At 45.0% G+C, this 23,411-nt stretch overlaps 1 protein-coding gene across 2 annotated transcripts in view; it reads left to right on the top strand.

Moving 5' to 3' along the window:
- Positions 1 to 23,411, top strand: part of ralgapa2 (Ral GTPase activating protein catalytic subunit alpha 2) — an 85,672-nt gene that overhangs the window by 51,531 nt on the left and 10,730 nt on the right. For both annotated transcript variants that reach the window (XM_069719687.1, XM_069719688.1), the window contains exons 33-39: positions 1,604 to 1,781; positions 3,070 to 3,904; positions 4,536 to 4,607; positions 5,258 to 5,381; positions 5,485 to 5,640; positions 8,405 to 8,563; positions 10,337 to 10,464. In XM_069719687.1, the coding sequence (XP_069575788.1) occupies positions 1,604 to 1,781; positions 3,070 to 3,904; positions 4,536 to 4,607; positions 5,258 to 5,381; positions 5,485 to 5,640; positions 8,405 to 8,563; positions 10,337 to 10,464 (1,652 nt within the window). The remainder of the gene's footprint in view (positions 1 to 1,603; positions 1,782 to 3,069; positions 3,905 to 4,535; positions 4,608 to 5,257; positions 5,382 to 5,484; positions 5,641 to 8,404; positions 8,564 to 10,336; positions 10,465 to 23,411) is intronic.

The following is a 23,411-nucleotide window of genomic DNA, read 5'->3' as shown; positions in this document are numbered from 1 at the left end:
CACACAAAAGGCGCGGCCCCTCTGGGTTTAATTCAGGGCATCGTAAGGTGACAATATTAATGGAATATTGCAAGAATGAAATCTATACATTTCCATGAGACAAGTTGGCTGCTAATTATTCTCTACACCAAACAGAGAGGGTTTCTCCTGATACAAAACATCACTGGCCAGTGTCACTGAAGAGGTTTTTCATGCTTCACCTTCCTTATTTAAAAAGTTTTGTCTTTAAAAAAAAAAGAAGCTTGAAATCTGTTCACTCCCAAGTCATCAAAAACAAGCACAGTACATGACAGCAGCTAATGAGGTTGCTTCCATTACATTACATTTCATTTATCTGACACTTTTATCCAAAGCGACTTACAATAAGTTCATTTCAACCATGAGGGTACAAAACCAGAACTGCTTCCCTTCATCCTCAGAAGCAGAGACAAGTGAGAAAAGTTGGAGACAAACAGGATGTGTATGACTGTAAAACCTAAAACTTTACAGTTGCACTAAACCTTATTGGTTCACCAGCGTTCGGCTCAAGCTTCTCCATCTGCTCCCTCTGCCTGCCTCAGCAGCCAGCTGCACCACTGCGTGTGTGTGTGTGTGCGCGCGCGCGCGCGTGTGTGTGTGTTTTGTGCTTTGGCACACATCTCTGCGTTTTTATTATTTGATTTGTGTGTACATAGTGTACTCACATCTCCATACAATATGTGCCCTTCTAACTACAGTATGCTTGTTTCACTGTCAGCTTCCAGGAACTGTTGCTATGCGAAGTGCAGTTACTTAGTTGTCAAGCACGGCCTGGGTTCCCCCTCCCTTCCTACCTCTCCACAGAGGAAGCTCTTTGGGGCTTTGGTGTAGCAGCTGTTTGGTTCAGGTCTTTTCAGCATCAAGCCTCCATCCCTCCCCCATGCACCCAGAGGTCTGCTCGGTAGAATCATCCACATACTGTCTGCATTGCCCCACACAATACTGTTTCACATGGCAGGCCGGCCTGCCTCTCTGAGCGTCTCTCACGCCAAGTGTGAGCGTATGTGTGTTCTGAATGGGATTAGTCTGTGCATGGCTTTACCCAAGTTGCTCCACTCTGATTAAGAGGCACCCTCATCTACATACATTAGCCACATGCTTTATCCCCTCACAATGAACAACCTTACCTTCACTCAGATTGTACATTATACAGGTGTGTATATGGCTAAGTGTGTGTTTGCGGTGGAAGCTGAGCACAAGGATAAAGTCTTAATTAAATCAAACAGTGTAAACCTGTCCAATGGCTGTAATCAACTGCCCCATTGCGCCTTATCTAGCACTGCCAACGGATGCTCTGCCATCTGTTATGTAGATCGATACACTCGCACATCACAGGAGAAATGAATTAGTGGCAGTAAAGACCCTCTTTTCTTTCCTTCTCTCCCTTCCTCCCACTGTTGCCTCACGATGTAAATAGACCATGTATTCCCCTTTCACATGCTCCTGGATCCTGTCCAGCCGGGACATCATCGTATATAACAAGATCCTGTCTTCACACATTACAGTTGAAGTATAGTCATCAAAGTCCTCCTCATCATCGCCCTTCATCATCAACACTAAGTTCTCGTCTTTCCTTGCTCCTCAGGTGCTGCACTGCTGTGTGTCTGGCTCCAACCTGCACTTACAGCAGAGCCACTATCTTGTCAGTCTGTCAGACTTGTCCAGTGCCTCTGACCTCATGTTGGGTCAGGTCAAGAGCTTCGAACCAGCACCCTCCCAGACAGCCAGCACGGACTTTGGCAACCTCCTGACTGTAGCTGAGGGTAAGCAGTAGAAGAGTGGCATGCGTGTGAGAGAGCAAGCGGTTAAATTGGTTGTTACTGCTGTCACATCACAGTTGATAATGACAATCCCTATTCATGCTTTGACACAACATTCAGGTCTATACTAAACTTTTTACAGTATGGAGCAAAACCCCTGCCCTCCCCCATCCAAAAAAAAACCCCAAAAAACATCCAAAAAAGGTTACAGGTAAAAGCAAACTCTAAGTAGCTCTTCCATTTGGAGACCCTCCATTAAATGTCAATATCTTATTAAAAGTAAAAAAGGAAATCAACCATCACAGAGACTGGAATGTTCACATTAGTGCTCAGCCCTAAAAAGAAGACCCATTATGGGGTTTAGATAAAAATGTTTTTTCCCTTCATTTTTGTGACCTTGTGATTCCATTAGGCAATCGCTCCCTCGTGTCCTCAACTTCTAAAAAGTCCTCCAAGTGCAGATACACAGAGCAAATGTGTACTGAAACAATGTCAGGATTCTTAACAGTAGCTTTTGTTTGGAAAATTTCACTACACCTCTGCTTTTTGGTGCACAGCTGCACAGAGTCTTGGCAGAAATAACAAAACACTATCAAAAGAGCAAACCAAAGAGTGCCGACTTAGTTATGATAATGCCCTTACCTCATATTGATCAAGTCACATCAAAGGGCCAGTGCGTCTGTAATGCAGCTTGGCCTGCTTTCTAAAGAGCCTTCTCCACTTTGATGAGGGATGATGGTATTGATAGCACTGTCACAATGCAAGAGTGCATCTCCTTGTTTTTCCCACATCACTGCAGAATAAAGCACGGCATGCCTTTCACTGGGAGGAAAACCTGTGCATTTACATAAATGCAATGCACAAAGGAGAGTTCTATTCAGCAGCCTGTAAAGATGGTGGTTCTCATTAGCACTTGGCCAGTCTCAACACTTATCCATTGTAAGAAGACTCAATGCGCTTTTCAAAGTTGCCTCTTATGATTAGAAGCTACCTACTTCGAGGTTTGTGAGAAATGAATAAAGTACCCCTATTAGTCATCATAAATGAGATTTGGCTTTGTGTAAAAAGAGCTAATAGAGATGATAGCATGACTTCACACAAATGTGGGGCTTTTTGAATATGGTGAGCAAAGTCTGCATTGAACATAATATAAAAGATAGCCCCTTGTTCAGCTGTATTCTAAACCCATCAGTAATTTTTACTATTGATCACCTTTTATGCTTTTTCACATGTATTTTTGCTGAGAGATGCACCTCGTGTTTTTATCCCGCTGCCCTCATTCTCCCACCAGAAAAGCGTCGCCGAAACATGGAGCTCATACCCCTGACGGCACGAATGGTCATGACACACCTCGTGAACCATCTGGGCCATCATCCTCTGAGCGGTGGTCCGGCTCTCCTCCACAGCCTAGTGAGCGAAAATCACGACAACCCCTACGTGGAGTCGTCTGAGCTGTCCTCTGAGGTCTTTAAAAGCCCCAACCTGCAGCTGTTTGTCTTCAATGAAAGCACACTGGTGTCCTACCTGCAAATCCCTGCTGAGACACCCACTGTTGGACAGCCCCCCCACCCTTCTTCTCAAGTGCGGGTCATTGTCCGGGACATCTCGGGCAAGTACTCTTGGGATGGCGCAATCCTCTACTGCACCACGCAGGACGACTCTGATGTGGGAGCATTTAATGCGGCTGAACTTCCTCTTTCCACGACCACTACAGTCCCTCCCAACAGAAACCAGCCCTCCTCTCCATGGAAAGGGCCGTTCAAAAGTCATTGCTCCATCTCAGACTCCCTCTCTAACTGTGGTGAGGAGGAGGAGGAGGTCGATGTTCTGGATCAGCTTTTGGAGGACCTTGGCCAGAGCAGCCCAGAATGCCTGCCCCAGCCACGGCTCAGGCTCAACCAGCCAGCCTCCTCTCCCCACGGCATGAACCAAGAGCAAGAGAGCGCCATCCTGGAAGCCATTGTCCGTCAAACTCTGCAGGAGGAAGAGCAAGTGAGAAGGTGGGATGCTGATGTAAGCTTTCAGGCTGCCTGCCAGAGGGAACCCTCCCACCAGGAACCAAAAGCCCCTTTCTACTTCTGCCGGCTGCTGCTGAATGATCTTGGCATGAACTCTTGGGATCGCAGGTATAACCAACTGGAATTGGTTTCAATCCTTTATTTGCACTGTAGTAGAGAAAGAAAGAGACGTTGTATGAAGTCATACAGGGGTCATTAGAATTCCTTATTGTTTAAGACACAAACTACATCTTAAATTAAGGAAAAAATAGAACACCAAATTTTGTTCAGGATAATCTCTCCAGTCTGATAATCAGTTACTTCCTTCATCCTCAAAGTAACTCAGCTTTTGTTTTTGTACTCAAAGAGAAAGAGGGCCCAGTTTAAGGCCCAGTGGAGTCTGCAGCATCTTAATCTCCTCTCCACAGGGTGAAAGTGCCCAGCTGTTTTCACTACAGTCCACCTTCCAGAGCTGCATCTTTGCAGTGCTACACCGTAAATTAAAAGCTTACACCTCTTAATGGCGATGGTGCAACATGCACACAGCAAGTAGGAGATTGGGATTTGCACCTGTGCCCTTTTTGCCTTTGGCAATCAAAACTGCAATATGAAACTTTGATTGAAAAGTTCTTCTTTAAACATTTTTCTTTTGGTAAATTATGCCACTAACGGATGTTCATTGTTGGCAGATTGTTGAATTGTCTTGTATTTGCAGAGTTGAAAATACCATGCCTCATCAACACTGTTTTTTGTCAAACAGGAAAAGCTTCCATTTGCTGAAGAAAAACTCTAAACTCTTAAGGGAACTGAAGAACTTGGATTCCAGGCAGTGGTAAAGTTCACTCTGGATTTATTTCTGAATTTAGTGCCCTTCGCTAATTGTCAAACTGCCACTGCAGCCAACTGACAAACCTGTAAGTGAAATGAAATGTGGCTAAAGTCATGCAGTTTCTTGAAAACAGCATTGCCCTCTTCCTCCCTAATGGTTTTCTTAATGTGTGCCAGCCCCTGCTGGTCACAGCCCTGGACATCTCCCACTATCACTCCTGTTGTCCTTCTCTGTGTCTCTCTGAGCTCAATCAATAAGTGCTCCACACATTACTACTGACAGAAGCTTATTAAAGAATGCCCTCAGGATTGGACCTTTTTCTCCCAGATGGCCAGACTCGGTTGAGCAATAACAACCTGTACGCAAGCATGCAAAGTGCCCTAAATCTACTCCAGCACAATGTACTGCCATGGCAACAGGGAGCGTAGGAGGGGGGAGGGGGTGGGGGGCTTTCCTGACATTGTTTTTTAAAACCATGTTAAAGCTGGAAACCCGGACTCACAATTTACCTTAATTATCAAGGTGCCTTTTTTTTTTTTATCTGAAGCAGCTAAAGTGGTGGCAGCTTTTCAAATGATGATACTTCTGTAAAATGAACTGCTGCGTTGTTTTTGTTGGTCTTCTAATGTCGGTTACTCCGTTTTGTTCTGTAGTCGAGAGACACACAAAATTGCTGTGTTCTATATTGGAGAAGGCCAAGAAGACAAGTGCTCCATCCTGTCTAACAGTGCAGGCAGCCAGGCCTATGAAGACTTCGTGTCTGGACTGGGATGGGAGGTGCAAACAACCACACGCTGTATCCACCACTGCAGCCTAAATATGCACACAGACGTACACACAGGTATACGAAGACACACTTACCTGTACATCTGTCCTTCAGGTGGACCTGTCCACACACTGTGGCTTCATGGGTGGGCTCCAGAGGAATGGCAGCACAGGTCTAACAGCTCCTTACTATGCTACCTCGACTGTGGAAGCCATTTTCCACGTCTCCACGCGTATGCCATCTGATTCTGATGACTGCCTCACCAAGAAGGTAGAAAGTCCTGTTTGTCTTCATGATGTGTTCTTTTTCCTGCGTTTTGGTGCGTTGTGATTACCTAAATGTGACAACTGGAGTATCAAACATGTCTTGCATTAATTGCACACCTCGTGTGTGTGATGTTAAGAGAGGAGAAAATAGTGCTTGGCCTTTCTGATGCAGTGAAATGGCTCCACAGCCATGCCTGCCCAGAGCAGTATGTTGTTGTAGCCTTCAGCTCTGTGTTAAGCTGTGATCAGGAGGTGTGACTCCGGAGTGCGAGCATTGATTAGTGACCCTGGCCAGGAAGGCCTGAGGAGTAGAGAATCGCAGGCGTGTGAGTGGAGAGAGGGCATGTGCCGCTGCGGTAATGACTATGATTCTGCTAGCCCCTGCCCCCCTCCCTGTGTGCTGTGACCAGGGCCTGGATTCAGCCATTAGCTCTCCCTGCTAGGGCAGGCGCCGGCCGGATGCCGGCAGGATCCTTTTATCCAATTCCTGCTGCCGCCACAGGAGCAATCGATTGGGTTCTGCAGTGGGATTCCACGCTGTAGTGCAGCAGTAGCAGTTAGCGCGAAGAAATGAGCCGCAAGGCCCCTTCCCGTGCTGCCAATCTTCTCATACAGGACCCTGCTGAGAAGGGAAATTCATCAGACTCTCTTCATAGCCAACCAAACTCAAGCTCTCCATTTCCCAAATAATTCCTGACTCATTTCAAACCCATCCTGAACTCATGCTTCGTGGCCATAAACATTAGGTAGAGCTGGTCCAGCATTAGGTGCTGGAGGTCTGGTGCCCAGAGTGCTGCCACTCCAGTTCCATCCATTTCACCAGCAACTTCTGTAATTGCTTCTGCTCACCTTGCACAGATCTCCAAACCAGCCACAGGTCCAACAGAAATTGGCAGGCCGGCTACATGTGCAAATGCTTCAGAAAACGATGGGAGGAAAAAGAGGAGCCAAAGTGGAATGAAGAATTGGAATGAGAAACAGGCTTTGTCTGTGTCCAAGTAGGATGTTTCTCTGTCAATTTAAAAATTGCACTTTTAGTCCAGCAGTCACCCACTTTACTGACTGTAACCATGGAGGCATACTGTGGGGCAGAAACGGAGGGAGTAGCTCTTGCTGAGCAGATTGCCTGTTTGAAGACGATGGAAAGGGTAAAAAACAGCTAAACCAAAAAGAAAAGAGGAAAAACCATGAATTCCTGAATCCAATTGTGGGTTTTACGGCAGCGAAGGCTGCAGCAGTAGCAGCTGGCTTCAGTAATGTGGTTATAGAAGCAACCTGCGGGGTTGAGGTCAGGCCATGCAGCCTGTGTGTGTCTGTCTGTGACTGTGTGTGTGTGTGTGTGTGTGTGTGTGACTGACTCTGTGTGTGTGTGTGTGTGTGTGTGTGTGTGTGTGTGTGTGTGTGTGTGTGTGTGTGTGTGTGTGTGTGTGTGTGTGTGTGTGTGTGTGTGTGTGTGTGCCTGAGCTCAAGCACTCAGCTGCAGGCCATCCAGCTTAACTGGGCTGCAGCAGGTTGTTTTTATTAGGAGCCTCTTGTGTTCTGGATCCTCTGGTTTTCTGTCTCCATGTGTGTGAAGCCCATTGGCTGGGTGCGAGGTCAAAAAGGGCTAATTGGACAAAAGCCTTTGACTCGAATCACATTTTATTAAAGAAGTCTCAAAAATTTGAATGTGATTAACATGGGGGTAAATAGATTGGTGCAGAAGATGATTGACCAGAGCATAAACATCCTCATTAAACTTGTCATTCAGCTCAGCCAAATGCTAATATCTTAACCCAAATTAACATCCCAGTGTTGATTGTCTTCCACAAATGCATATTCAACATTTTCTCTGAAATTGTCCCAGTGACTGACCTGGTTGGTACCTGATGATCCTTGGACAGACAGACTGAACTGTCGAGCTCCAGTAATCAGCATGCCGTGGATTTGTTTAAGATTATCGTATTACCATAATTAAGGGCTTATAATAGAATGTGCTAATTGCATATTTGGTGGCCAGGGCATGTTTCTTAATGGCTCATTAGGCCAACAGTACATTGGCAGATGTTTTCTTCTGAGTGGAGGCTCACTTTTCAGTGTCCGTGATACCCCAGAAAATTAAAGGGCCGTGTGATTCAACATCACTGGACTACCAGCTAATAATAGATCTGCACTTGTCAGAGCATATCATGTAACTGTTCATCTATTTTACTTTGAGAAGGGGAAAGCTGTGTACCTTTCTTTAACGGGCATCAGTCAATTTCCTGTCAGTTAAGTGTCTTCTTGTCCTGCCTACTTTCATTTGTGTTGTGAATAGAGTGGAAATGGGAAGCAATTTAACTCTTATGGGGAAGATTAATTGGATTTGAATTATTTGGTTTTCAAATGCTCAATTTTGTGCATTTTGTGTTTGCTATTTGAATTTGTAATGAAAAAGCTATAAAAAGAGCTCAGGACTGACTTAAACCCCAGTTTTCCAACAAAGTTTGTGATTTAACTGTAAACAGTCACCTTGTTCTTGTACTGACTGCATGGAGGGACGCAGGCTAATTCACTTTTTAATGGACCCTCTGCAGAGTTGACTCGCCAGTAAATAATATTTTATTATCAGTCATCACCTTCTACATTCCTCACATACCTCAATGCACTTCTGAGGTGATGTGGGCCAGAGTGCCGACCACACAAACCGACTGCCCGGCCCTACATTTGTGTTCCTGTCGTCACAGTAGCGATGACGAAGACATGCACCCGCCAGGCTCTTCACTGCACTAATTCTGTTTGTTTGTCAGCTGCGACACCTGGGAAATGATGAGGTACACATCGTGTGGTCCGAACACACCCGGGACTATCGACGTGGCATCATCCCAACGGACTTTGGAGACGTGCTGATGATCATCTACCCAATGAAGAACCACATGTATTTCCTCCAGATCATGAAGAAATCACAGGTAAGCTGCTGCAGGCGATGGGTTTGGTTGGGATTTTTGTTGTGTGCAAACTGGTTCACTGTCTCTGGCTTACTGGGACATATTATAGTGAGCCATCATTAATTTCAAGTCAAAACGTTTGCCGTGAAAAAGGCACATCATCAACTTTGTACAGCGTGGGGCTGTACTGGTTTCCAGTCTCTGTTCATGAGCCAATGCAGTTCCTTTTTCTTGCTTTCTATTCAGACTTTGCTGTAAATGTTCAGGTTCTTTTGCCTCTCGTGGTTTCTGTCTGAAGGCTCTCAGTTCCCCCTCCTCCAGCAGTGCATTATTACCCACACTGTGGGTATGTACTCTCAGAGATGGTTACTGTCCTTTGTTGGATTGCTTTCATCTTGGTTACTCCATAGTGCTGCACTCACTGTGTGGCCTCCCAGAGGACAGGGAGGTTTCTTTATCCAGGATGACTGCCTTAATGTCTTCACATATATCCACAGTAGCCTATTTTCAATATGTACATCTCAAAAGAATTTCATAATATATTCTGGTTTGTATTCCTCACTGTGAAGGCATTGGTTATCTTTATCTTTCAAGGGGTGTTTGACGGAAGATAATGTAATAGAAGAAATGATATTGTCAGCTGAGGTTTACCAGGCAGTCCGAGATATAAGATCCCACAGGACCTACCGTCTCTCTGAAGAAGCTGCTGTAATGTTCTTATAGTGTTTTAGCACAATTATTTCTTCACTCACCGGCATTAATGTTGTTGTCCATACAGTGTTTGATAAGTAGACATATGGGGACTTCACTGTTGTGCATTACTGTAGTGGGTTACATGTGCTAATCTGGATTTCCTATTCACTTATTTATCATGTCATTTACTCTTTTTCTGCTAATATGTATTGCCAGTATAAATCATCATACTACTGATATATTGTCATGAGAATTATCCCACTCATATTATTATGTTTTTGACTGAAGCTAATAATTGAACTTTGCAAGGCCAGTCATTCATACCTTCATTTAAGCATTTCTCTCTGGGGAACATGACAGCGTATCCAGCAGCACACAAAGAGAAGTGATACCACAATGTTTGAAGATTAGAGTGTAAAATATACGTTGCCGGCCTTCAGTAGAGGAGAGCAGGAGAAGAGTTGCCACGGTAGTGCCCCCCAACTCTAACCAAGACAAACCACCTCCTCCTCAAAGAAGCTGTAAATCCATCTCCTCGGGCTTCTGCTATTCGTTTTAAAATGATCACCCTAGTTTTGTGGGCATAATTTGTTTTTATCCTTTCTGTTTAAAATGTATTTATTGTTTAATTTGACTGATCATTATCCTCACCAAACTGCCAACTTGAAGACAGCAGGACCTTTTGGAAAGACTTTGACATTCACGTCTACTTCCAGGTCAATGACTATTGAGCTTCAGTGATTGAGGGCCCGCTCCAATATGCATGAACACACACACTGACACTGTTGCTAAAATTCATATTGCCCCTTTGTATTTGCTCAGTAGCTCAATATGAGGGCATTGTACTGTATTGATTGTCATTTTAATTTAATTTACCTTTTATTGATTCACATTAAATATGTGTGGTTGTCATGCAGAGTTAGGACAAATCTAATTTCAACTTGAACACTTGCTCTAAACAGATGGAGGAACCGTTTCAAATGGAAGAACAAAAAGAGTTTTAATCAAGCCTGTCTTATTTTACAAAGACGAGACCCTGACCAAATTTTAAAAAAAAAATGTATTCCTCGAACCTTTTTTTTTTCTCCTAACTTCCTCCAGGTTCCTTTCTTTGGGCCTCTATTTAACGGCGCCATTGTCACAGGGACGCTGCTGCCGAGCTTAGTGCGGGCCACCTGTATCAACGCCAGCAGAGCTGTCAAGTCCCGGCTGACCCTCTACCAGAGCTTGTATCCTTTACTCCTCCAGACTTCTGCTTCGTTCATGCGTCTCTAGCCCATACAGGGACAGCTCATCAACATGAACCACTGATTACTCAAACAGCTGAGATCATAAAGGTTTTGAGCCTAAATTTATCCATGTTTTTATGATGATTCCATTGAATAGAAAACAAGACTGAGCCTAAAATTTCAGCACAACCAGCGCCCCATTTGGGTAAATTCATTCAGACATGTGGCGTGCTTGTCACGTTCACCAATGTACACAGCTGAATGCTGACACTGATCTTTATGGGCTGCCTTATTTACATACAACTGTTCGGCCGGGTTGTTTCAGGGCCTGGAGCAACGGAAGAGCTTGGGGGGCTGTTTTGGGTCGGAGCACAGATATTGTGTCGCTACCTCTTTATGGAGGGAAAGAAGAGCCAAAATAAAAGCATCCTCAACAAACGCATACAAGTGTGTACAAACACAAGCACATACACACTTGCTCTCATCCCTCCACCCATCCATCCGTTCCGTTAAGAGCCTGACTCCAGCTGTAGTTGTCAGTTGGTTTAAAGAGAGTGTAATTACCAATGGAGATGAATTAGCATGTGAATGCCAGCAGCAGAGTTGGGAGGGACGGTGTGTGTGTGTGTGAGTGGGGGGGGGGGGGGCAGAGTCGGGATGGCCCCCAGAGGGGGAAACCTGATCTCCCTTCACGTCCCGCTCCTCCTCAGACAACATGTACAGCACCGCCTCACCAGAACCACCTTGCCCTTCTGGCAGTTGCTATAGAAACCTCCCCCAAAGAGATTTCCTGTGTGGAAGACCAGCATCTATTGTTTTTAAGGTATTGGCATATTTCAGAAATGTGTTTTCAAAGTATTATCAAGTCCATGCATCATAGTTATTTACCACGAAGGCTTTAAATACACCACGACACACAGTGTGGGCTGTGTGTAAGTATGTGTGTGTCTGTATGCGTTTCACAGTGCATCACATCATCTGGCCCCCCATCCCAATATCAGGCCATGTCTGTGTGTCCCTGGGGGCATCCTGAGTGACAGATGTCTGTTACCCGACGCCAAGTGAATTAGCCTAGTGTGACTCTCAGTGCCAGAGGGGGGCCAGCCACAGGCCTGCCTGCCTCGGTGAGTGGGGGAGTGGGGGGGGGGCAGTAACAGGCCTATGCTCGGCCACAAAAGCCTCACCTGGCATTCCTTAGCAGAGGAGCAGACAGCAAGAAGGCTCGATCTCTGAGAAGATAAGCGCTGCCTGGAGTTCTGGCACTGACGGGCTGCCAGGCAGAGCAACGCTGCCAAACACACTGTCTGTCTGTCTGCCTGCCTGCCTGCATGTCTGTCTATCATCTGTCTGTCTGCCTGTCTGTCTGTCCACCTATCTGGAGAGCTGCTGAGAACAATCTTTGTATAAACTGAAGAATAACCTGAAGGTTTGTCGTCGTGTGAAAGTGACTTCAGATCTTGTGCTTTTAGAGAATTGTTGTGACTGAATGTGACACAAAGTCACAGATGAAGGCGTGTCTTCAGTGCCAGATGGGGTAACTCTGTTTAGCGGTTGTATTTCTCCAGCCCTTTACACATCTCCCTCTCCAGTCATTTCCATTCTTCTATCCTCTCCGGATATGCAGTCTTCATCTTCCACAGGCTGGATCAACGACCTAGCCTCTTCTTTTTTCTTTTTTTTTTTTATAGGATGTGTGTTTTTTGTGCCACATGAAAATCCTCATCCTTAGTTTACCCCTTCACAATGCCTTAACAATCCACAGTCTGCTCTCTGCCTATGAGGCCACTCTCCAAGGTAATTAGTTGAATATTTCTTCAAAGAGAAGCTATATGACCCCCGTGTGTCCAGATAAAAGACCCGTAAGGCTCTGCAGCCCCGTCTCAGTCCGCCTCCAGGCTCGAGAGGACTCCAGCAGTCCGCTGCAATGCTCACAGGATCTCTCACGCTAATAGGATTTGATATTGAAAAATGACCACCAGCCACATTTTCAGAAAATACACACAGCTAGACTACAAGAGTGTTTTTTTAGATACTACCCCTCACTATCTTCCCACCTTCCTCCCATCATGCCCGACATCAGTCCCTCTCTCCTTTTCCTTTCTCTGATTTGTGAAATCTCTGCAGATGCTTTCTGGAGTCGTGTACGGACATCGTCAGTTACAATTTGTGTCAATTTCTTCTGGCAGGACAACCTTGGCCTTATAGGCATCATATCACAAAGCTCTCACAGACAACTCGTAATGTGTCATTTATTATTTAGATGCCTGATAGAAAATGCAGCTGGTCTGACTTTGTGTTTTAAGTGTGTTGTCTGCAACCTGTCCACCGTTCACAGCTGCAGTTTGGGGATTTATGAGTCTAAAACAACTTGGATTTTTATTAAACCATGATTTGTATTTATTGATTCAACATAGTTCCATAAGTGAATGTTATCCCTCCAAATGTATGAGATTGGCATGAAAGAGATGGGAAGTTTGTTTCTGAGCGGCCGTCGAAGATCCTTCATGCTGTCGCTGTAGAATAATGATTCACCCAGAAGGTGGGATTCATTTCTCTCTTCAACAAGCACTTGAGTTTGATGTGCCGTCCATCACTCTTTGTGTGTGTGTGTGTGTGTGTGTGTGTGTGTGTGTGTGTGTGTGTGTGTGTGTGTGTGTGTGTGTCTGTCTGTCTGTGTGTGTGTGTTGGGGGAGATGGCAAGTTACTAATAGGTGAGACAATGTGAAACTGACCTTGATTCAGAGACGTAGCCTCCTACTGAACAGAATCAATATCCTCTGCACACCACCCTTCGTCCTCATCCTCTGCTCTGACACACAAGTAAACACACACACACACAGATCCATCTCCAGGCATCCATCTCCAGGCCCATCGCCATCAATAACCATAATCTGGTGTGTGTGTGTGTGTGTGTGTGTGTGTGTGTGTGTGTGTGTGTGTGTGTGTGTGTGTGTGTGTGTGTGTGTGTGTGTGTGTGTGTGTGTGTGTGTGTGTGTGTGTGTGTGTGTGTAACCCAGGACTGCTGAAGTCTGTCATGTTCCCTCTCAGGCTCATGTGAGCATATTTACAGTCCTCGAGCTCCATGGACCCAAACCAGATGTACATAATTTCAGCAGCTCTATACTGACAACATAATGGATATGATATGTTGTGGCCACTCTTCGGTGTGGCACATCCCCAGACACCAACAGAATTATTACAGTCACTGCATTGACTGAGATATTCTCACATCCCTCCTGAGCAACTTCTTGTGCCGCTCTCGCTGCGTCTTTGTCTGACAGCAGCGGGCTCTTTTGTATACTGTAAGATTCTTCACCTCGCCGAGATGAAAGTGCGCCTGTATGCATGATAGGGTGTCATGAATAGATCTGCCACGTTAGTGTTGTCTCACATGAATTATTTAGCATCGTTGATAGGTCTAATTTGCCAGCTGTTGTGCCATAACTGTCGGCAGTCTCATGGAAACTCAGCGGTCTCTATCACTACGGAGCTCAGAGCTGGACGGCACAGTGAGACGCCGAGCTCGTCAGTATATGCTGGATTCATGTAATGGTTGAGCTGATGTGGGTTTAACTGGCCAACTTCCTGTTCATTGGAAACAGTGCTAGCCAACTAAAAGGAACTTGTAGTTTACAGTAAAAATTGTAGAGGGATTCAGCCAGCTTGGTTTGTTGTGTGATTAGTGTCTCGATCATATTACTGGATGCAAACCCTTCAGCTGGAGACGTTGGCTGGTGTGGGGCAGTTTGGGGTTCAGTAAGGGGCCAGTTTCTAGTTGAAGTGCCGCTGCTTTGGAGTTGGCATGGGTAGTTTGGGCGGAGGCCGGCGTTGGCTTTGACAGGATGGTTGAGAGTTTACAGTGTTTGCAGGGCTCCAAAGAGAGGGGGGGTCTCTCCCTCCCTGAATGTTTTAACCTAATCCCATTATCAGTGTAGCGCACTGCCTCCCATCTCTTCCTCCTCCTTACCCTCGCCCCCTCCCACCCCTCACTCCAGCTGACCAGCTGTTCCTGCAGAGACTCACGACAATGTCCGATGTGTTCAGATCACTGAGTACCCCCACCCCACCCAACCCCCAATACAGACAGAAATGAACAGAGCACAGTCCATGCACAACCAAATCAATTGCCAAGCCCATTGCTGGAGCCTAGAAAAACCTAGAGGGAGGGGGGTGTTAGGTGAGGGGGGGGGCAGCGCAAGCACAGGCCTGTCAAACCAAGAGCCCTGACTCAGGAGGCAGCCCAGCTCGGATGGCATATGGCGTCTAGCTTCATACAACATGCAAAAGTATTCTCTCCCTTCGCCCCCTCTCATCTCCCCCCCTCCCTGTCTCCCTCTCCTGCTGCTAAGACAGAATGACTCATAGCATTACTTCCCCCCCCCCCCCCAACTTAGTTCCTCCTCCTCTTGCTACCCAGCCTGTAACAAAAGGTGTCCACTGCATGGCACCCACACCCTGAAAGCCCTGGGGGCCCAGCCCAGCCGGCACTCTGGGGTCTAAGCTTCACGGGGGCCGCCCCTTTTAAACACAGGTAGAGCAGGCATGGAACCAGACGGCCAACAGCAGGGACCCAGAGCCCCGCCTGGGGTAGCACACACACACTGCTGGTGTCAAACTGTTGGTGTATTTCAGTTTTCGGTTGTATTCTGCATCCGTATACTGAGCTGCTTTATTTCCTTGTGCATCTGGTGCCATAAAACAATCCAGCTTTTTGTGCTCTGCTGTGTTTATGCAATTAATTATACAATGACTGTATGTGTCATACTGCAACCTTTCTGACATGGAAGGATAGTATTTCCCTTTATTGTAGCTGGGTTCATTCCTATTTGTCCACATTTTGATTTACTTTCCTGAACTTAATTACTTGATAATAATTAAAACGATTAGTGTCAAGGAGCATTTCAGTTGCTGAAATGACCCTGTTTTTATACAGCACATTTAAAATAATTAGAAAACCAATGAGTTTTAACTGTCAGCAGTAAAAACTGTCCTCAAGTGTATCAAAAAGATTATCATGCTCTGTATTTTTAAACTTGAACCCCACCCTCGTGCCCCTCCTCCTCTCTCCCCGTCTGTTACACATTCATGTCTGACATCTGTCTGTTTGTGAGCTGCAAAGTAAAAGCCAATTCTGTGTGGGATCACCTTCTCAGCTCAGGAGTGGTTTATTGGGTAGAAATGTATAAACTACTGCAGTTGTGTAAAGGATTTTTGGTATTTTTTGGCAATGGCTTGGCCAATGTCAACATTAGAGCATATCAATACTTTCTCAATTTGTATATATTTTGATTCCAGTACAAAGTACAAAGGAGATGCATTGTATCAAATTTGGCTCAGAGTCGACGCTTTCTCTCATTTTTTAACCATCAATTTCTTGGCAATCTTATTAGTTTACATACTTAAATATGGCACTAAATTTGGACAGATTTAATGACTTTTCAGTCGCTGGAATAAAAGGTAAATTTTACTGCTTTAAAAAAAACCATTTTAATGTCATAATTCTGCTTTTGCAGAAAACGTTCCTGTTTCTCCCAATTTCAGGTTTAATAGAGCAAATTCCCACAGATTGAGCAATCAAAGAGAGCAGCATGGTTCTTATCACATTTATTATAGTTTGCATACCCTTGCTTATGCAGGCCTAACAGTGCAGTGAATGTTCATCTGAAAAAGGCTATTAATATGTAGGGAATGGCTGGGTCAGGTTGAATATGAACACTTATTAATATCATATACTTCCCATTACTTTTAAAGAATTCACTAAATTCAACAAAAAAGCCCAGAAGCCTGTAATGCCCGTCTTGCTTTCTACACCGTGTCACCACTGGACCCTGCTGACTGCCCTGACGTTCAGAAGACCCGTTTATGGTGATTGATGTTCGGTTCGAGCTCGGGTGTAAAAACCTGTCTGTCTGCTTTAAGTGATTAGCATCCAGCTAGCCATTCCATCTGTTACCATAGCCCTGTTTAATTAATGAACTTTCTTTTCCGCCCCACACCCAGCCAGTGCAACACTAAAGCAATAGCTGTTACCCCTCTCAGGTTATCCAAATGGATGCCTGTTCTTGCCCCACCCCCCACCCCTCCTCAATGAGTGTGTTCTCATTGATTAGTTATGTTTTGTTTTCCCCTCTTTTGTCTCAGGTTCTTGAAGGGAGGGTTAATGAGCTTTCCTGGCAAGCTGTAGTGTTTGGAATCTGTGGATAAATGGGAATAATTTTGTTGTTTTTTGTTTTGTTTTTGTGATGGACTTGGCAGAGATGTGAAGCCCCGTGCCACCGTGGGTGTTTGTTTGTACATGAAGGATGATGTGTGTTTGTTTGGATGTGTATGAATGGCTTTGAGGCGGGGTATATTGCATTTCATCCCTGCTGGTCCATTATTCTTCTCCAGAAGCGGGGAATCTGGAATCCTCGTTAACAGTTGGCTCTGTAACTATTCATCTTCCAGCCATCTCAGCAAAACTCCTGTCCTGTCCTCTTTTTACCAAGTAGTCTCTCATTTCTTTTATTTCCCATCCTCCTTCCGTGTCTCTTTGCTAAAGGCAGTGCACAGCCCTTTGTCCAGTGAAAGCTGTCCTCTTTTGTTTGTGCGGCCTTTTTCATCCTTGTGCTAATCGACATGGTCGTGTGCCTGAGTTGGACCCCATATTTCACGCTCAGCTCTCCTTTGTTTGACACACCGCCCCTGATAAGAATCCCAATTCTAGGGCCTCTCTGATATTGAAATCCAACAGCGGCTTCGAAAGAGCCTTCAATCATCCATTATCTGTGCTCCAGTGATTACCATTCAGTCTCCGTGAGTCCAGGCTCCTCATCACCGGCCCCAGAGCTCAGGCCATCCCCTGAAAGAACCTGCATCCCTGAACGCCTGTGTCACATTCAAGCATATCCATAGATATTTCTGATGCTGTCTTGAGGCAGCCACACATTGAATGCTGCTGGGAAATGTCAGTGAAATGTCACTCATCATTCTCTGCTGGAATCTCTTGGTCTCTTGTGACCCCGGGTTTTCTGGGACTCTTGTGAAGACAATCTTTGTCCCTAAATGGTTATTAAATGTTCACTTCTCTTATTTTTGTTCAGAGACTAGGATTGCTCTTGTTTTGGTGCATAAGGCTGTATTGCTTTTAATGTTGCACACTTAATTGGCTGTTTTAAGAAGAAATGAGTTGATTATTTATAAGTTGCACATTAATGCCTCTTGAAATGGTTCAAAGGCAGTGTCTGCTCCTCTGCTGGCCTGTGGCCATTGTTCTCTTTCAGAGGATGTCCTTGTGCCTCGCAGCATTTGCATTTTTGCACTAAATGGAATTTTCAGCATTGACAGACAAGCAAACAAAACAATAACAAAAACAGAACATTTAAGTGTGCATCGCTGTGCATTGTGTGCTTCTTCTTACTTTGATGTGTTAATACTGATTGTCTGTTTCATTGTCAAGTGGTGTCTGTGGCTAAAAGAGAAGCAGTGGGGAAATATAGGCCAGATCTTCACTGTTTATCCACGACAACAGACTCTGATCATGTTGAGTTTGAAGTCCAACAAAGAGAAAGTGTTGTTGGTTGTAGAAGCCGCAAAGCACCTTGTGGTCGTGGGATCCTAACACGTAAAAAAAAATTGTTTGTTTGTCATCAACTGCCATTAAATGAATTCAGTACATGATTATCATTTTTGTTTTTCCATTTTATTGTTGTGGTTGAAATGTAAGAACAGCTTTGTGCTGCAGATATCCACTTATCCAATGCTCAATGTTTATACACACAATAGCTCTCAGTACCTTTGTTTAATGTAGCGTACACATCTTCATTAGTTATGTATAGCTTCTAATTACTATTGATGAGACTCTAGCTGATTTTGGGTACAAATCTATAGCTTTTGTTATTCTAATGAGTGTTATTTACCCTCAGATCTCCAAGCCAGGGGGCTTTGGAATGAGGCTTTGTGCAGGCAGATACAGCCAGTGCTGCTTTAGCTACACCCACTTGTTTTTGTATCTGCCGACTTTGACAAAATCCAGTTTCCCTCCCCCCACGTCGTCACCCGTCTGCTTGGATGTATAGCACTTCCCGCTTCTCCATCTGTTTTTGTCCACCCATGAAAAGGTCTATTATAATCTGCAGGATGCACAGTTGACGTGCTGCGAGCTACGCCAATCAAGGCACTGCACCGAACTTAGGCCATGAATCCAAGGGACCCCAACCCCTCCCCAGAGTTCATTTTGATTATGTGGGGTCTCTGTCAGAGATCTTCAGTTGAACAAGTTTTTATAACAACATTGTCTCCATCATCCCTTTTCCCTGTAAAAGCTTCCAGTCTGAATGGGGATCTCTGCCCACTGCATGATGGCAGGCTCCTGATTAACCCTGGAGTGACTAGCTAATGTCATTGAAGGAGGGCCACCTGGCTGTGAGACTGTACAGTCAGCTGCCACTGAAGGGCCCGAATAGGAGACGACCAGGTGTTGGGCTCCAGCCCCCCTAATTGTTGCCATGTAATAGCCTGCTTGACTGCACAATATAGCCCAGGGGCGTGGATTAGGAAAAAGCTTTGGCCAACACAGAAGTCTATTTTCATTTTTTTGCCCGAGGTTTTCTGTGCAGGTTCCTCTGTGTGTGCATACATATTTACATCTCCCCTCACGATCCTCCTCATCCAGTCATAGTTTATTGTAATAACAATGGCTCTAAATGGAATATGGGGGCAAATGAAATCACTCTTGACCCCCAGTAACTAACCTCCTCTGTTCTGTGCGTTTTCCATGGATGTGATCATATGTAACCTAGCACTAATCATTATCATTCCCGCTAAATGCCGGGCATTTTGCACAAGGCCAGGCAGCCTAATTGGTGCAATGAACCTTTCATTGAGGGGGCAATGGAGGAACAAGAGACTTTCTGCGTAGCATACCTTGGCGTGAAGTAGACAGAGATGCTTGATGCTAATGCATCACGGTTATTCTTTTGCAGATGCCACAAGCATCATTAAAATTGCAGAAGCCCTTGTTCATTTTGTTTTAATATTTTATCATTGCTTGTCGCTGCAGTGTTATCGTAGGTTTAAAATCACCGTCATTTGGCATGACACAGGGTTGGCACACTACTCTTGCAATTTAAGTGTCATATTGGTTTTCTAGATGTGTCAAATAACTTGTCGAACATTAGGGTACTTTGATTGCTGCCATGCTTTGAGGTGGGTACAGGTGGGCAGAACAGAGTGGGATTTTGTAGCCTGATAATAACTATTTTGTTATAACTTTCTTCAGAAAACTTGGAAGCAAAAAGAGGTGAAATGCCACAAAAGTAATCAGGTGGATTTCAATCACAGTGTAGCTTCAGCATCGCCTTTCCTTTTTAATCTTTGACTTTTTATTAAAAGTTCAAGTTGAGATCAGATAGATGCTTTTGTCCCTGTCTCGACTCTAAACAATTTAAAATTTCAGGAACTGATAGAAAAATATGACACATATTCACTCCAGATAGCTCATAAGATGCCCACCTTTGTCCTGACTTAATAATGTTTCCAGAGGGCTCAGACATTCATGTCACTCTGGCCATCATCACTGACAAAGGAGACCTTCAGAGGGACCTCTCACCCGGCCACTCACTGAACTGTATCTGTTAATCTTCTTCCCTATCAGCCTTTTGTAGCTCATCTTATTATGACTTTCTGTTAATACACAGTGGAGGCCTGTGTGACTGTCTGGCTGTAATGGGTCTGTGTTTGATTAATCATGTCGATCTTTTGTGTTTCACATCTAAGGCTGCTGTGTTAGGACTCATCAATGGAGGCCAGAGTCCTTTGAAAAGGAGAGTGGTTACAGACTCAGCTCATCTGAATACACAAGCTCCGTAGGCTTTGATGGCAGTCGTGTTGTGTTGAGCAAACCATGCTACAACAAATTATGATATCACCAGGTATCTTTTGGCCATCCTGTGTCTCTGGTGTATGAGGATGACTTGTTGCTTTACCATTTATATTGTGTGAATCCCCAACAATCATTTGGTTCTAACATAGTTTAGGGGTCAACATTGACCTTTGTGTAGGTGCTGCTTTTATGATTTGTTGTGGAGAAGAAATCGATTTTAGTGTCCCCCAGAGGAATGGTGGGCTGCCAGAGACTTGAGAAAATGGGTGACTACGTCCTCCAGTCAGCTCATAAATAACCCGGTCATGCCAGCTAGCAGACATCAGATTTTGTCTGCAGCTGTGGCAAACCTGTGTGAAATCATTGATGGGCAGTGATGATGTCACAGGTTAGGAGTGATGTCACAGCCATAATTCCCCATCCCGCTGTCTGAATGCCAGATGGACGGTAGAGAGGTGTGGAGGTTGGAGCTTAGAAAGCTCTTACTGTGGTAAAACGTACCCCTCAGGAGGTGTCATTAACCTGGGCTTACTGTTTGACCCGACTCCTTTGGGGCTCCTGCGCCGTAGTTTCTTGGACCCACTAATTAGGCTACTTGTTATAACTCTCTGGAACCAGCTATTCCTCCAGAGCATCTGATGTTGTGTAAGTCTATGCTCACCCAGAAAATGGACACATAAACACCATCATTCATCATAATGCAACTCTGACACATTCAGATGTTTTCTGTTCTGCTGCTACAGATGTCTACAGAAAAAAAGCTGCTTAATGAGACACCAAAGTTTGGAGTAGTTGCTATATATAATGCGAGTGGGACACACACACTCACACTATACACACCACACAATCACCCTGCTGGCTGGTTTCTGTCATACACACTCTCACTTTATCCATTTCAACCTGTTGTTCCTCTCCTCTCTGCCATTATTCCTGCAGCCAGCTTTATTGCCACATTCACTCTCTCTGTCCCTATCTTTCTTCCTCCCTGTGTCTCTCTGTCTAAATGTCTCTGTCTTCCTCCCCGTTCTCCCATAATCACCTCACACCTCTGAGGGCCTCTGCTGAGACGAGCTTCACACCTCAGCTCTCGCAGTGACAACAGGTACCGCTGGCACTCAGCGCCGGCCTCTCTCCAATCAACACCTGCTCCGCTTTATCTCTTTTTCCTCCCATCTTCCTTCCTTCCTCCTTTCCATCTCTGCCTTCTTTCTCCATAGTCATGTCCCTTGTTCTTGTGGCTCAAGCAATCCTTTTACCTATTCTCCTGTCTTTCTGCCAAATTTCTGCCACTTATCTCCTTTTCTATATTGACCAACAGTTCATCCAGTCTGATCCGTTTCTCCATAACAACGCCTCCTGCAAATGGCACTGATCCCTTGATATTTAAACCTGTTCATGTTACGCCGTCTAATGACTGGCAAAAACAGTTTGTTATTTTAAAATAATTTCCTTTCTTTGTCCCCAATCATTTTTTTTCCTCTTACTTCTCCACCTAAACAAGAGATTTAAGCTGCTGATGTATCTAGTGTCGGACACATGTGTCACGCTGTCTGAGTGCCCACGTGACATGACGAGGTGGGGTACCATGCCTTTCAACAAAAAACATAATGACCACATCTGCTTTTTATCCCATTTGCACTGGCACCCTATCACAACCAAGCATCCCCCCCTCCCCCGCCGCCCCCCAATCCTTTCCTCTCAACAGGCCAATTATGTGACTGCTGGGAGTCAATGGCACTGTGAGCTACTCCTGAACTGCTCTCCTTACCAAGGTCAAGCTGATTGGTCCAGGTTAATGGGCAGATGTGGGGCTAAGAGAGGAGGTGGTCAAGCACCTAGAGGCACCCTCCACCTCATCTCTTAACTGTCCCTCTTCACTACAAGAGCCCCTTTTTACCACCGCAGCTTCTACAAACAGGATTAACCTTCGGTGCTGCTACGGAGGCCCAAAGACCAAAGGAGTAGTTTTGTCCCTGTGCACGGCAAAGACTTTTTAGGGACATTCTTTTAGAATTCCCAGATGATAAGATTAGGTAGTCGGTTTTGTTGCTTGCCATATTAAAGAAATGTCTTGATCCCGTATTGCTTGCAACACCCTTTTTTATTCCCTCTTTTTATTTCCTCTTTTCCCCCCCCCTAATTAAGCAACGTCATTTCAGCTTTAGGTGATGCACTTTCTGAGACTCCACATGATAAAAGCTTCATTAACAAAAGGGGAGGAGGCAAATAAAGTTCCCTGCAAACATCATCTGACTTCTGTGACATAGAAATGGCGCTTAAGTAGTGAAATGTCAGTATGGGGCCTCTTAAGACCTCTAATGCTCCTCGGACTAATCTGGACTTTCCACCCTACCCTGCCTTATCAACACATTAGCTGTGTGAGTCTCTGTCGTATTCATGTTGTTTATTTGTGCAGTCACTGTACAAATCTAGAGTAGAAGAAGTGTCAGGGCCTCTCAATGGCACCACAGGTCTGGATCCACTATCAAGCAGCTCTCTTGTCGTCGCTGCTTCAGCGCGATACGACGGTGCAACCAGTGCAATTCACTGTGGGGATGATATCGGGTGTAATCAGCATTACCCTTCACCAGACATACTGGTCGTACAGGTGTTTACTTTACAGTCATTTATTCTGAACAGTGTGAGGTTAAAAGGTCATTTTGAAATCCAATATTTTAGGAGAAAGGAAACGCATCCACGTGTTTTAATGGCTTTAAGGATGTATACTTTGTGTTGGTGAGGAATCACTGTGTGAAATGTTCACATGCAGAGCACCTTTGGTAGAAGACTACTTTGTGAAACTGTGATGGATCCTCATCCCTGCTGTCTGTGTGTGTTTGAAAGATGCTGAATGTGTATCAGAGGCCAGTGGTTGCGTGAGGACTTTCGTCATCAGGGAAACTGAGGAACACAAAGGCTCAGGCTGGATGGTCAGGATTCGGCCCTGCAGACAGACAGCAGGTCAGAGGTCAACTTAGGCTCTTTTAAGGAGCTATGTGTGTAAAGGTGGCTGTTAGTGTATGCGTTGTGCCCAGTTATGCACATACGTCTGTGTCTGCATGTGCTGGGTGGGGTAACAGCACAA

Source organism: Brachyistius frenatus, unplaced genomic scaffold, assembly GCF_029030835.1.
Source record: "Brachyistius frenatus isolate BFR_SWC_R1_liver_20210118 unplaced genomic scaffold, ASM2903083v1 Contig_220, whole genome shotgun sequence".
Classification (NCBI taxonomy): domain Eukaryota; kingdom Metazoa; phylum Chordata; class Actinopteri; family Embiotocidae; genus Brachyistius; species Brachyistius frenatus.
This window is presented reverse-complemented; position numbering and strand designations above follow the sequence as displayed.